Source organism: Typopeltis vanoorti, chromosome 8 (genome assembly GCF_054136105.1).
Source record: "Typopeltis vanoorti isolate ZY-2024b chromosome 8, IOZ_Tvanoo_1.0, whole genome shotgun sequence".
In the NCBI taxonomy this organism is placed as follows: Eukaryota; Metazoa; Arthropoda; class Arachnida; order Uropygi; family Thelyphonidae; genus Typopeltis; species Typopeltis vanoorti.
Genome location: NC_143556.1, coordinates 2,844,692 through 2,860,516, shown reverse-complemented (window position 1 = coordinate 2,860,516; position 15,825 = coordinate 2,844,692). Strand labels below are relative to the sequence as shown.

Genomic DNA, 15,825 nt, shown 5'->3' with positions numbered 1-15,825 from the left:
AATAAAAGAAATTGTTTTCTTGCCTCTGCAATATAGTGGCTACTGGGGAGGGTGTGCTGATTACCGTGGGAGCAGTTACTATTGCCTCAACATGCACGTGTTTAAGCTTTTTTTCGTGTGCGAGGTATATGCAAAACTTTTTAATTTCTTTTTTCGAAAAGTAAAATCAGGTGTGATGCGAGAGCGAGTTATATTCAAGTAAGTACGGTATTTCAACTATGGATAAGTACATTTTTACCTTCTTTAACCCTGCGGAAGTCACGATCGAAAAAATTGCAGCTTAGGTCACATATATCCGAGAGATACATTCATTACTAGTATGTGCTGAAATACGATAAAACTTTAAAAAAAAACACTACAAATATAATACATGATGGTTTATTTATTTTCAGATACAATCTAGAAATTATTGAAAAAAAATTAACAAAAAAAAAAACTAAACCAATATACTATATTGACATTGGAGTTTGCGGTATCTCTGAGATACAATTTATTATCAAATATCACACACCTTTACATAACACGTGTTAAACCAAACTGACTTCAATTTTCTAGCGAATAACGCTTTCAGCAAATTTTTTCTGCGATGATTTTTCCTGCAATGAATTTTCCCCTCGATGAATTTTCTGTGCGATGATTTTTCCCCGCAACCAATTTTCGAGCGATGAATTGTCCGTGAACCCATGCCACCATATTGTACTATCATTTCTGTCAGTGGTTTAAGACAATACCGAATGCAGTTTGGCCAGCTAAGTACCAAATTGCCAGCCCTCTATTTCTTTGTTCAGTATTCAGGTAAATACTTAATAAGATGGAAGACTATGAAAAGTCAAAACTGAACACTGGGTTAAATACCTGGTCAGTTCATTGTATTCCATAATAGGCTGATGAAGAATAACAGTTGAGACAATGTTCACCCTTGTCTTACACTTATGCCCAAGGACTGTACATCTTTAAATTCTAACTGCTAACTTAGAACTTAAACATAGTCATATATTTGTCTGTATAAAGTATCATGTACAATCATACAGCTGTAGAATTTCTCTTGGCCCCTTATATTTTTTTTCAGACCACCCTCATCATTATCATCATCTAGATAATATTGAACCCTCTAAGGTTCTTTGCTACAAGTACTTATTCTTTCACCGTTTTTTGTCTTGAACTCTTTCATCCAGTCTAGTGCAGTATAAGATTCCAAATCTCAGCTAAGTCTTTTTGAATGTTATTCTTCTAGTGCTACTATGGTCTAGGTTGCTTAATAACAGGTCTCATCATGAATGCTTCTTTAGCCATTTGTTAAATTGTGATTAATAAAGTTCTTAAGAGAATTTATTTCTTCATAATTTAACAAGCAATGACCCTATAAAAGAAAATTGTTTGCATCAAAGTGTAAATTATATATGTGAACAAAATTAGGATATTTTAAGCAAAGAGAAAATATTTGTGAAAATGTATAAGAAAAGATTGTTATCCTATTATATAAATAGAATACTTGAGCTAGTTGAATTGGCTGTAAATTTTCTAGGAAAGGAACATTAATGTATAATTGAAATAGAATAATATTCCTAAGATTTAGATAGACAAAGCATGGCTAAATGACACATTTTGTTAGCAAGAATTAGGGCTTAATCCAAGGCCAACGCACAGGATTAAAAGAAGTTGCCACAAGCATATCATGTGCACACGCCACACGATGAATAAGCAAAAAAAAGGAAGAAAACCACCACCAAAAGACACTACGTTGAGCGCTGTCTATGCATCGTGGGGGAGGAAGAAAGTTACTGGAGGTGCCAATAGGGCGAGGTGATAAAAGGGTTAGGACCCCCCCCCCCCACGAGGCCTTTTAGTTCTCATCTTCGGTGTGTGGACTTCGCGAGTGGAATTATGGTTCCAGAATGGGAGGGGAAATCTCTGCCCCGATTCCTGGCTGAAGAGAACGGAAAGCATCACGTGTCTATAGGAAAGGTTATGTATCGCAAACCCGAGGAGAGTAACATTATTCCTGAAGAGACAAGGTAATCTGCAGAAAAGCTCAGAGTCTATGCAGAATGCTTCATGTCGAAGGAGTTACTTTACCACAAGTATCTCCCTGAAAAAAGGGCATGATCTACTGGAAACGAGCAGGCCTGTACATGATCGAGAAATCCCAGATACTTTCCCCAGTAAGAAGAAATCATTTCGAGGATCCAGAGATGAGTAAAAGAAAGAAACGGGAAAGGCACAGGAACCCACTGTAAAACGGTATCGTGAAATTTTCTTGTTAATTAATGTGAATAAATGAATGAACTTAGGATAGGACTGTAGCATATTATAAACTATGAAGGGGAAATTAGTGTAAATTTAAGAGTATCATACTAAGGATGTGTGCCTATAAGGAGTTAACACATGCTAACTAGATTTTATTAGAGAGGAATGTGAAGAATTTATGTGTGACATAGTTTGGAGCAGCACAATTGTCAATCCTATATGAGTTACGTGACTTAACGTTCACATTTGCTGATATTTGCACAATATTTTGTAGTATTGATTTGAATTTTACCAAATTTCCATGCACTGTATATAAATGTTAGTGTGTTGAATAAACATTTTGCTTCTTCTAATTCAGTTGTCTGTATGTACTATCCGATGCACCGCTTATTAAATATATGAACCTAAGAGGGAAAATTAAGTAGTAAATTTATGGTCACGATTGCAAAGTTGTTAGTCATTTAGGTATATCTGAGTATCCTCTTCTTGTTTACGATTTCCTCTTTTAAACTAATTGTCCTAAGTGGCGCAGCGTTAACAAATAAATGTCTTAGGACCTTAAGAAAAGAAGAACCTCAGAAGCATTGTTGCAGTTGGATTTGGCTCCACCCTGAGGCAATTCCTTTGTACTTAGACAGTATCACGTGACACCATAGGGTGGACATAACGTAGAGAGCTTAATTAACAAAGTAATTAATGAAAAAGGGACACAACACATTCTCTCTTCACCTATTCTTTTCATATGTTCAACCCATCTCAGTCTGCAACCTCCGATTTCATCATTTAGTAGTGGAGATCTACCAAGTTCACAGAGTTCTTAATTATGTCTTCTTCTCCATTCACTTACTGTGCTACAAGGCTGCATCTTGGTTTATTCTCTAATTTTCTGTTCCATATAAAACAACAGGTCTAATGACTGTCTTGTGTTATTAAAAATAAAAAAAATGGAAGATTCGCATTAAATAAGTTGACATTTAATTGTAAAATTTTTGTTGAATCCATTTTCCATATAGAAATGCAATAGAATAACATACAAATAACAGATTCTACAATGCACCACCAGCTATGAGTAACAAAACAGTCAACAAATTACAAATTTTATATATATATATAGATAGATAGATAGATATACAGCAATCCCTCGATTAATGCGTCATTTTATTTTCTATACCCAAATTCGATTAGTGCACCTATATATCGGCGATTATACAATAACGTCAAGTGTTCAGAGCCCTCTAGCGAGTAATGTATTGGATGAAACACATATTCGGTAGATGTACAGAGTGGAACATGGGGATTCGATTCAATGGAAAAAAAATAGTACCAAAAGTCGCCGACAGGGGAATTTTTGGCGCTGTTTACCGAGTAAAATGCATTAATTTGCATTTCCGCATTTCTTGTGAGCAATCATGCAATAAAAGGAAAGCCCGTGAGATTTCTTATCATTCATAAACGAACTGCTTTTCGATGCCTCTTACCTTAAGTGAGCATGCTTTGTTAGTCAAACTCTATTATCAGCAGAACAATAATGCCAGTGCTTATCTTCGTGATTTTCGGCGTATGAAAAATTTACAAAAAAGACCGATTAGCATAACAAACTTACGAAAACTGATTTGGCGATTTGAAACTACTGGAAGCAGTGCAGGTAGGCAGGGAACACAAACCAATCAATCACCAACAAGTTGAACAAGTTGCAACTGCTATTGTGGAACAGGAGATGACAAATGTGCAGGGTACTAGCAGTGCACGAGCAATATCCTGGCAAACGGATATCGCATACACAACGGTGTGGAAAATCCTACATCAGATGTCGAAGTTTTACCCCTATAAAATCAATCATGTTCAAGAATTGCGTCTTGGTGATGCGACCACACGAATTGACTTATCTTTGAGATTCTTAGTGCGCACGTGAAAGTGGATGATGCATGGCCGTAGCAGATTTTATGGAGGGACGAAGCGCACTTTTATTTGAACGGTGATATTAACACACACAACTGTTGCATTTGGGCTGCAACTAATCCACAGATGTCTGCAGATGCCTATCCATTCACCCAAAGTCACAGTGTGGTGCGGATTTATGCCATCTTTTATCATCGGTCCATACTTTTATGAGGAAAATGGACCAGTGACCTATTCCGTCAATGTTAACAGGTATGCCAATATGCTACAGAACTTTGTGTTTCCACAACTGCAGCAAAGAAGATGTCTCGATTCGACCATCTTCATGCAGGATGGTGCACTACCCCACATCAGACTTCAGGTACAGCGTGTTTTGCGACAACATTTCTCTGACAGAAGAATCATTAGTCGTGCATTTCCCACACCATGGCCACCGAGATTGCCTGATCTTAATCCTTGTGACTTTTGGCTGTGGGGATTTCTTAAAAGCATTGTGTATCAAGGACATGTACCCGATATTCCAACTTTGAAAGATCGAATAACGTTACACATGAAACAAATCAATTCTGATATGTTGCGAGCCACTGTGGAAAATGTCGTGCACCGTATGCAGTGCCTGGAACATCAGAATGGTGGCCATATTGATTTGTAATTAACAATAAACATCATGAAATTGATGTGTGCTGTCTCTCATTTGCCATTTAGTCATTCATTAGTCACACCTACTAAAATTAATTTGGCAGCGCCAAAATTTCCCCTGTTGGAGACTTTTGGTACTATTTTTTTTTTTGTTAAATCGAATCGCCATGTTCTCCTCTGTATGTCTACTGAATATTGGTGTGTTTCGTCCAATACATTACTCGCTAGAGGCTCTGAACACTTGACGTTATTTTATAATCACCTAGTACATCTTAAAAATAAATGTTACAGATTTAAAAAATTTTTCTCTCTGTATATTTTTATGGCTAACTATTTTAAAAAACCACTCAGTGGGAAGAAATAATTTAGTTACCGATTTAGAACATTTCACAAAGTGAATTTTGATGGTGTACTACAATATTTTCATGTACACTGTGTTCCAAATTTACTGCCAAAATAATTTAACCCCTTAACATACCAATTAAAAATCAGAAAGCGGCCGTTTTTCTGCCAATTTTTTGGGCAAGGGTGATTTGGTGGATCAAATTCATCATTATTTTTCAAATAATGATGAATTTATGCAAACGCAAACGAAATAGCCGATACATGCCGTTGGCAACTTTTCTCGGCTGAAAGGAAATAGGCACAAGATTGTGTAGCGTCTATATTCGGTTGTATTTATATGCGAAACCAAAATTCAAAATCAATTTTGGTGCAATAAACAAAAGATGTGTCACAGACGTCTTTGTATGTTAAGGGGGTTAACTGCTAATTACAGAGCCTTTTAATGATCATATCTCATCCCGCCTTTGCAACTGTTTCCCTTAATTTTTTAATTTAAAGTATTTTCCCATCCTTTCATCATGAGTAAAAGAATTAGTGAGCAAAAAAGTGGAAATGTGAAAATGATTCGAAAAGTAATCTCACTGGAAGAAAAACTTGGAATAATAAAGAAAAATGAACAAGGCGAGTCCAGAGCAAAGATAGGACAAGAACACAAAAATGGGTGAATCAACTATAAGAGCAATTTTAAGCAAAACTGCTGAATACAAAGAGAAAGGTAAGACTGCTTCAAGTTCATCATGCATGCAGACCACTCAAAATCAAAGTATTATAATGATTGAATTAGAGAAACTTTTTTCTACATGGATCGAAGATTGTAACCAAACAATCCTGCTAAACACTGACTTTATTAAATCAAAAGCATTAAGTCTTTTTGCAACCTTGAAAGAAAGAGCTATTAATGATGGAAAAGAAGAATTCCACACTAGTGTTGGGTGGTTTGAGTTTCAAAAAAGAGTCAAAAAAGAGAAATAGCCTACATAATGCTTGAATCACAGATGAAGCTGCAAGTGCAGATAACGAGGTGGCCACAAATTATCCAGAAATTTTGAAGAAAATTGTGGAAGAAGGGGGGGGGGACTATTGTGACTAACAAATATTTAATGTCAATGAAACCAGCCTTTTTTTGGAAGCAAATGCCTTCCAAGACTTTCCTGGCAAAATCAGAGAAATCTCAGCCTGGTTATAAAGTCTCAGAGATGAATGACATTTCTGCTGGCAATATGAGAGCCGTTTGGAATCACATTCTTCCACATTGTGCAAAATGATTTTAAAGGCTTTTCAAATGAATCTAAGTTAATTAAATCTCATTCTGAGAAATTGGGTGATTCTGCCCTGTAAAATTTAGATACACAGCGGGAAGATCCTGAAGAATATGAAGAAAATTTAATCGCTGACAAGCCCAAAGAGATTTCACAGAAACAATTTGAAAATGTTCATACAATCGAAGTTCTTAAGCAGCAATGCTTAGAGGCCGGCCTGGATGAAGCGAGAAGCAGTAAAATTTGCAGAAGAGTAGAAGAGGCAATAGGGCCATACCGTAAGTTGTATGCAAGAAACAGAGTGCCCGCCAAACTATGTTAGCTCAATTCTTTGTTAAGAAGTAGAATAATAAATTGATATTCTGAATGTGTTTGTTTTATTGCCTATCAGCTTCATGGTTTTCCTTTGACTAGGCCCTGAGATATAACCTAATTCTTTTATAAAAAATAAGGGTCATAAAAGAAATTTGAGGAATGAATTATACTTTTACCCATAGGTTATTATAGTCGATTAATGCACCTGTTTCAAAGAATGCATTAGCCGCATTAATCGAAGGATTGCTGTAATTAGGAATTTGAGGACTATATAATACATAATTAAATAAAGAAATTAGAAAAGTTTAGCAGACTCAAAAAGTATTTTCTCTCAGAATGAAAATAAATGTAGCCCTTAGATCCATTTAGGTTTCAACAATGAATTAATATTTCATAGTTTCCTCATAAAGATGCTCCATAATAAATCTGCTTATTGTAGGGTTTAGTCTTATTCCAGAGGACTCTGTGCTTAGTAAAGACAGCATGTTCAGCAAGGCTACCTTGTTCAAGCTCATGATACTTGATGTAAGATGTTCTTCTCAACGGCAGATCTTCCAGATTATCCATAATAAGATAGACCACAGGAACAAGGAATCTGGTAAACATGGAAAAAACAAAGTGGAGGAAGCTTGTCATCTGGTGATGAGAGAAAGGTGATGATTTTTCTGACAGGACAAAATGCAACAAAATTATTGAGGAATTTAAAATTTTTGCAGTATGCTTTTATCTTCCTTTTACATAAGACAGTGGAATATAGGTAATTTCTTCTTGAGCAGAGGAGGTAGGAATTCTATAGCTATTGAAGGCTTTGTTAATGAAGATTTAACTGAAACCTTTGACAAGAAGGCAATGCATTTGTGATGCAATTCTTGATGTAAGTCATCTGTAGAACATACATCATAGTCATGATGCAAATTCTTCCCAATAGTCCCATTTTTTTTAGTTAGGTGATGGTGCAATTATGCACCAAAACTGTAACCTGTGTTTTCTTCCACAATACTCAGAATTGTAGACTGCCCTCACTGTGACAAAGAACAAGCAGATCCAAAACTACTAGTTGGTTGCTTTCTTCTTTTTCTAAAGTGATCTGAATTTATTTCGGATAAAATGTACTATATCAGCAGAAAATATTGTCAACATATTTGTACCAAAGTGGAGATCTTGATGGCATATTGTCAAGAAGTTGTAGAATTGTTCCGTAAAATAGCAAGTGTAGGAGAAAGAGCACTTGTCATCACTTTTCCTGCAATGATTGGTACAGTTTATGTTGAAATGCAAAATATCCAGCATGACAAAATCAAAAAGTCTGACAATATCAGTTGAAACACATTGCACAAGTAAATCAGCAGTATCTGACAAAGTAATGTTGATGAAAAGTGCAATATTTAAGCTGGCCATAGTGTAAATAAATATATATATATCAGTAGCATTGCTTGTCCATTGAGGTTGGGTGTGCTGTCATGTGGCTTATGACACTATTACCCAGGCTACAAAATTCACATCAATTTGATCCTATGATTGCATTTTTATTGATGTATGAAAGTTTTGAGAGTGCATAGTGCATCAGCACTCATCTTAATTGGTCATCCAATGTAATTAATTATAGGATAACTTTGAATACTTTAATTTATCAATTACTATAATTTTAAATATGGAAGGCATACAGATCAAATGAACATTAGCTATGCTTCATGTGCACCGCTTATGTGAAAAGCACAAAGAGTTTACGCTTCGTGGTGAGATTATCATTGGCAAATACTAGAGTGAGACACGGATAATTTGAATTTTGATACAATTTTTAAATACAGCCATATAATACACACAGAAATTGGAAAAAATAACCACTTAGGAAATTATTATTTTTCTGGACTCAACCAAAGAAAGACTTGAAGTAATTTGTTTTACTTACTTATTTATACACACATTCCAACCTCATTCGACTATAATCATACAATCCTAAATCACTTAGGGAATTGAACAACGTAGGTTCGAACATAAATTAAATTATGCTTTAAGAAATAAGCCCTCAGCCCTAAACTCTCCAAACCTCAACAAATTTGGTTGTATGTGACTGCCCCAAATTTGGGAGGCATACATCAGCAGACCTCCAGCCCAACGGCCAAGAACACCTATTTAGCCCGCTAGAGGGCACCATCAGGACTTCTAGGAGAACGATAGCTTCATATCTTCATTCTCAGTTACTGTGTTGTAGTGCCTGCATGCACGTGCCTTTTTGTAAGTTCCTTTTGAAAATGGCAAAGTGACGTTGCCGAAATATCGGAAATATTTATTAAAGTATAATTTAATTTATATTCGAATCTACGTTGTTCAATTCCCTAAGTGATTTAGAAATGCATAACCAATGTATAAGCCTGTCTACGAGAATCATACAATCCACAAAATCTCTGGTAGAAAACAGGACATTCAGTACATCGTCAACACTGTTTCCCCATTGTAAATATGGGCAAAAAAGTTATAAATAATTTATCGAAAATTATATATTAAAAACTTGTCAATATTGGTGTTCTAATCATGGTGTTCTAAGCATGTCAGTTCACATTTCACACATGCAAAACAGATGAAACTCAGAAAAAAAAAAAATAGTAACTCACAACAAATGACAACGTTCAATTGGATGGCTGACACAATACCAATCACAGCCACTGATTTCTGGATGCTGTTGTCTTAGTGCACAATCCTGTCTCACTTCTGGGTGGTTTAAAGCTACTGGAATGCTAAGAATTTGACCTGCTGTGCCACCTGTACTTCTCTTCAAAGAGCTCAGTTTGACCGCACACCCGGGCTATTAATGCAAATATGATATAACATTTACGCTCGAAAAGTGTCCTCTTCATGAAGCAATAGCATATTGTGTTTAATTTTAGTAATCACGCGAAGACAGGAAACAATTATGGAAGTCTTTAACAGGAATAAATGCAAAAACATAATATCAGTGATATTGCTATTCTGTGGATGTGTACCACACACCTAACACATATGGAATATATGCCCCTGATATATATAAAAATAAAAGCAATTCATAGCAAATTCTTGGAAGGAAAAAAAGTATAACTAGCATTAATAAATTATTACTACAAAACATTGTGAAGACTTACATATTAATCCAAGCTCTAAGAGATTGTCAAATGCACACGTGTTTGTTGTCCCTAGAGTTGCCACAACCTGTAAATTCAGTACTGACATCAGATTCTAATAACAATATGAATAAAAACTGGTTGCAATTCTGGTTGCCAGTACTTCTGATGTCAGAAGTACTGACATCAGATTCTAATAGGAATATGAATAAAAACTAGTTGCAATTGTGGCTATGAAAAAAAATATTTGTATAGTCTGTAAAAATTTGTATAAGATATTTTAGTGGGATTGTCACTATTCAACATTGACATTAATGCTATTGTTACTGGATTACAGAGAAATATTAAGTTGTCTGTAAATGTGATGATTGGGAGGGTTATTATTAATAGTGTTGATGTTGTGCTCTTTATGACTAAAATAAGTTGGAAAGGTGAGGAAAAATAAAATGGAGGATGTCAGTTTCAAAACCTACATTTAACACAGCTAAATACAAAGTTTTGAATTTAGGATCAATAGATTTTAGTTTCATTTTATATAAGGCTCTGATCAAGTTCATCCCTTCAAATCCCACTGACCAGATCTGAGCAGTGTAATCCAGACGAAGTAACTGTGGAGACAACAAAAATGATAATAAGACTATAGAATCTGGTGGAGAGTGAAACAAAGTGATATTATTATTATATGACACTTCTATGCCTCATTGTGTTAGGACATTACATTACACATAGCGAACTCTAAGGCAAACCTCCCACAATGAGTTCTATGACTCCATAGCGGTTTGAAATGATAGTAATATGTTGTTTCATAAGTGTGAGACAAACAAAAGTGCTACACAGGAATCATAACTCAGAGAGATTGTTTTTGGAATCAGCTGCAGCTTTAAAACATTACTTGAACCTCAACAAGTGTGGCTGTATCGTTTTAAGAAAAATCTGGGAGAGAGTCATTTTAAAATCAAATTAATACTCATTTTTATGGCTATTTAGTCTATTTTTGTTTAGGAATGCCCTTTATAATGTCACTGGCTTTTTACTCAAATTTTCGGGCATTAGTGATGTTTTATATAGACAGATATATGAAGGATATATAGGAGGAAGAATACGAACATATCTTTGTAGAATGTTGCTGGATGTCTTCTTATTCAGCGGCATCCCGGCATGTGACAATATACATTAATCGGCTGTTAAAGGAGGTCGGAAAAAGTGGGGGTAGAGAGATGTGGGAGAATTATTGGTGAGGCAAGGGGTATACAGACTTTTTGAAAAACCTGTTTGTTTTTTTTTTATTATTAAAGGTAGGCAGAGAATACTTTTTTTGGGGGGGGTGAAATAGAATTTTGGGGAAGGGGAAGATCAGGGGGTCTGTCTATATAAAACATCACATGGGAATTTTCCCAGAAATAATACCTAAATTAATACTTGTTAACTCTCTTATCCAACAACAGATGACACAATTAGGAGTTTAGTTCTTTGCATTGTCTATTACAATTTTAAACCGTTTCCATTATTAACAAACTGTTGCTGTTTGCAAAACTCTTTTGTGCTCTTAAGATTCTGGATATAACACCAGAAAAATATCAGTAAATAAATATTATTTTGTTGTGAATTAAAACCGTTAAATGAACTAAAGTTGAGCTGCTAACACATAAGTCATTCTCTGTTTAAAAGTGCTAAGTATAACAGGACAGTGCACAAATTGAGAAACCATCACCAATATATCTCAGCCAGATAGAAGGCTTGAGTGGGTAAGTGTCAAGGGCTGTTTTCACAGCTGTACATATTTTAAAAATTGGTAAGGGGAGACTATTGCTGTATACTGTCTTTTTGTATATTTGTTCTTCTAAGAGAAGTAATCTGCATAAATGGCGAAGTAGTAGAGATCTGTAATATCAGGGGGGGGACATTTTTTTAAGCTAAGTTTAGCTAAGTACTAATCTATCATTCAAGAGGAATACTGGCAAAGAAAAAAGTGATATCAAAGTTAATATGTTTGGAATTTGTATCGGCAAAACTGTCTGTAAGTAAATTCCATCGTTGCGTATTTTTAGAAAAAAAATTATATACGTTCTGTACAAAATCAAAATAATAAACAGCCTTTGAACAAGCTTCTGCAACAAAGTTTCTAATAATGTTAAGTCTGTAAGTGGAACATGGAATGAAAATTGCTGATTCGTTCAACATCTTAATTCTTGCTTATAAACCACTATATTTGCCAGCCATATTTGCCGCATTGTCATATGTTTAGCCACGACAATTTTTTTATATCTAAAGATAGAGCATTTAAATTGTTAAAAACGAGTTTAGAAGAATTCGTTTTTGTGTAATGATTAATTAATTGCAGAAAACCAGAAAACTGTTCCAGCACATCTCCTTTACTATTTACATCTCAATATAAAAGTTAACTGGTCTATATGGTTCACATCGGGTGTGGAATCGACAATCAACGAATAATACAGAGCTCCTCTAACTTCCAAAATTAATTTCTCCTTTACTTCAGTCCCCATTAAGGTAATAAATTCATCACATATCGTATGAGATAAGTAATTAACCTTCCCGCTTCTGATATTATCATATCTTGTTAAATGATTTTTAATAAACTCAAACTGTGATAAATACTCTATACAAGTTATAAAATTTCCTCTTTTGTTAACACCACTAACACTTTCATCTTCTCTGTTCTCCCGAAATCCTAAACCCAAACTTGCTAACAACTTTACTGTAGCTACAATTCGTTTTAAAACATCTCGCCAATATTTTTGTTCAAATATTAATCTGATTAATCAAATGAGAATCAATACGTCCAGTTATCGACAATCTTTTTTTTTAAAATCAACATTGAGGAAATATTTTAGACCATTCATGTTCTTTCAATGCACATTTAAGAATTTTCCAATCATTGTATTCTGTACTAAATTTTGTAATAGAACGTGTAAAAAGTTTGCAAACAGAGCAGTAAATCATTTTGCTACTTTCTGAAAAAATAAGCCATTCTCAATATTCTTTAGTGCCATTTGCTTTTTCACAGTAGAAATGAACACTTGAAATATTTCTGAAGTATGTCTGATTTGTATCATTATATTCAACTTTTAAAGATGTTATGTCTCCGATATGGCACGGTTTATTATTTATAAAGAAATTTACCATTTTCTCCGATATTTTGCACGGCCATAAAGCGATATCTTTTGGAAAATTATCGGAGTCTGGTTGTTTATGTTGATCTGCATCAGCACCGCGTTCTTTTTCTTCTTCGGCATTTTCCTCTGTGTCTTGCACATCTCATTCAAGTTCAGCATTGTCGGTTGTTTCGTCATATTTGGCACCTTCTTCCTTCGCAGAATTTTCTTCATTTTGTTCAGCGTTTTCTATTATGTTATTTTTTAGACTATCTTCTTTTTCTTCTCATCCATCACGTGTTGGTTGACGATCTTCGTTGCTCTGAAATTTAGATGAAGATGAAGTCAAAAAAACCTCCATGGAGTTTTTTTGAGAGAGCAATAAATTTTCTTTTTCTTTTCGTCATTTTCTTTTTTCTGCCATTTCATGTCCTTTCATGGACAAGTATGTTCGTTTCATGGCTAAAATATTAAATATGCATATATATCCAAAACAATTATTTTATAATTACAATTACAACAACCGAACAAAGGATAAAGGATACTGAAGGTTACAAGAATTTGATTGGTTCCTTAACCGTTTATACTGCCTTCATTTGAAGCGGTCGATTTGGAAAACAAAAATGAAAATAGAATTTATTTTATTATATAGTTACAATTAAACAACAGTACAGACAGTAGTTCCAAGAATTAAGACAAACTTGAAACAAAATGGAATATTAGTTTTTCAAATTTTTACTAAAAAAAATATATATATATAGTGTGGGCAGGGCCCAAGGTGGCCGCCTCCTCTGCCTGTGCCTAAATCCGCCACTGTGTTCAGGACTGTGGCAACTATAGAGGGATCAAGCTGATGTCACATACGTTTAAGATATGGGAAAGAGTAATTGAAGGAAGGATACGGCGGGAAACGAAAATTGGTGAGGAGCAGTTTGGATTTATGCCAGGAAGAGGGACAACAGATGCGATATCTGCGCTAAGGCAACTGATGGAGAAATATAGGGAGATGCAGGTGGAGCTGCATATAGTGTTTATAGACCTGGAAAAGCATACGACAGAGTGGCCAGGCAGAAGATATGGAGGTGGATGAGGAAGAAGGGGAGTGTTGGAGAAGTACGTGAGGTTGGTGAAGGAGATGTATGAGGCAGCGAAAACTCAGATCAGGTCTAGTGTCGGCATGACAAAAGGGTTCTCCATTCTCGTCGGGCCGCACCAAGGATCAGCCCTGAGTCCTTACCTCTTTGACCTGGTCATGGATGTACTAGTGGAGGATCTTAAGAGGGAGGCGCCATGAAGCATGATGTTTGCCAACAACATTGTTCTTTGCGAATCATCCTGAGAGAAGCTTGAAAAGACCCTGGAAGAGTGGAGAAAGGTATTGGAGGAGAGATGCATGAGAATTAACTGGGTGAAGACCGAATATATGTCAACAGGGAGTGCAGAGGATATGTCTATATGACTCCAGGGTGAAAGGTTAATTTCAGGGAAGAAATTCAAGTACCTTGGGTTGGTTGTCGAGAGGAATGGAGACCTGGATGAGGAAATACAGCACTGAATAACATGCGGCTGGATGAACTGGAGGAAGATAAGTGGGGTCCTGTGCGACAAGAGAGCGAGTTGTAAGATGAAAGGAAAGCTGTATAAGATGATGGTGAGGCCGGCGATGCTTCATGGCATGGAGACGTGGCCTATAACAAAGGCACAGGAGAGGAAGATGGAAGTGTCAAAGATGAGGATGTTGGGATGGATGAGTGGTGTGACAAAGGAGGACAATATAAGGAATGACTACATGAGAGGGACGGTTAAGGTAGGACTGATCGGTAAGAAGGTACAAAAAAGCAGGCTGAGCTAGTTCAGTCATGTAGAGCGGAGGAGTGAGAAGTATGTTGGTAAACGAGTGGAGTGTATGGAGGTGGAAGGAGCAAGGATAAGGTGGCAGAGGATCTTAGGGAGAAAGGATGGATTCGGGAAGATGCCCTGGACTGGAGAAAGAAGATTAAAGATGGGAACGCCGACCCCGTTTAATACGGGATAAAGGCATAGTGAAAGAAGGAGCATCTTCTACAGAGCACAGCAAAATGGTAGGTCAGTGGTAGGAGTTTAGGGTATTCTTTTCAAAAGTCTCCATGAAGTAGTTAGTTGGCAGTGGGAGGAAAGAAAGTGGAGAGCCCAAGATACAAACAAAATTCCTAGCAAACGGAAATAAAGGCTGAGTGAGATACTGGCAGGAAATTCAGCTTGAATAAGGTCCAAGATGTCTTTAAGTAGAATACTGATGAACAGAGAGGAGACTTCAAAACTGACCATTAGGTCAGTGTATTTGGGGGAGGGGGGGAGGTTTTCTATAATGAATTTAAAGTGGGTGGGCTTTTTTATTTTTAATGTGTTGAGATGTTGCCAATATACTAGGAAAGCACTTCAGCTAAACGTCTGGTTAATTTATATGTGGGTGAATCAATTCCATCTGCAATTCAGTGTAATGCCACATTTTGTTTTGTTTGGGGAGGGGGGGAGGTCTGGAATTAAATGGCTTTAGTTTATTGAAAATTTCTACAGGCCAGGAGGTGATCTTTTTTTTTTTTTTTTTTTTTTTAAGGAGTATATGAAGGGTTTTGATCTATGTGCTGGTAGGAGGACCAAAGTCCAAAGGATTGTAGGTGGAATGATCCTTAAGTAGAGCAGTTGACTTTATGTGTACAATTAGGTAGTTTAGAGATACAGGGTTATCCTTATCTGCTTTTTGTAATATTATTTGTTGCTCTTCATTTCTAGTAATGCTTCAAATTCCTTATAGGAGAGATTGCTATTTTTAGCACTTTTGCTAATCAGGAGATTAGCTATATCCAGTCTGACACTGTTTGTTATAATGGGTAGAAAGGCTGTGAATCCCTTGTTCAATGTGAATCATGATTT

General features: G+C 35.8%; 1 protein-coding gene across 1 annotated transcript in view; it reads right to left on the bottom strand.

Annotated features, from left to right (window-relative positions):
• The window catches only part of Ddc (aromatic-L-amino-acid decarboxylase), a 204,993-nt gene that overhangs the window by 104,360 nt on the left and 84,808 nt on the right, over positions 1-15,825 (bottom strand). The window contains exon 6 of the mRNA XM_090396490.1: positions 9,821-9,887. Within this exon, the coding sequence (XP_090252616.1) occupies positions 9,821-9,887 (67 nt within the window). The remainder of the gene's footprint in view (positions 1-9,820; positions 9,888-15,825) is intronic.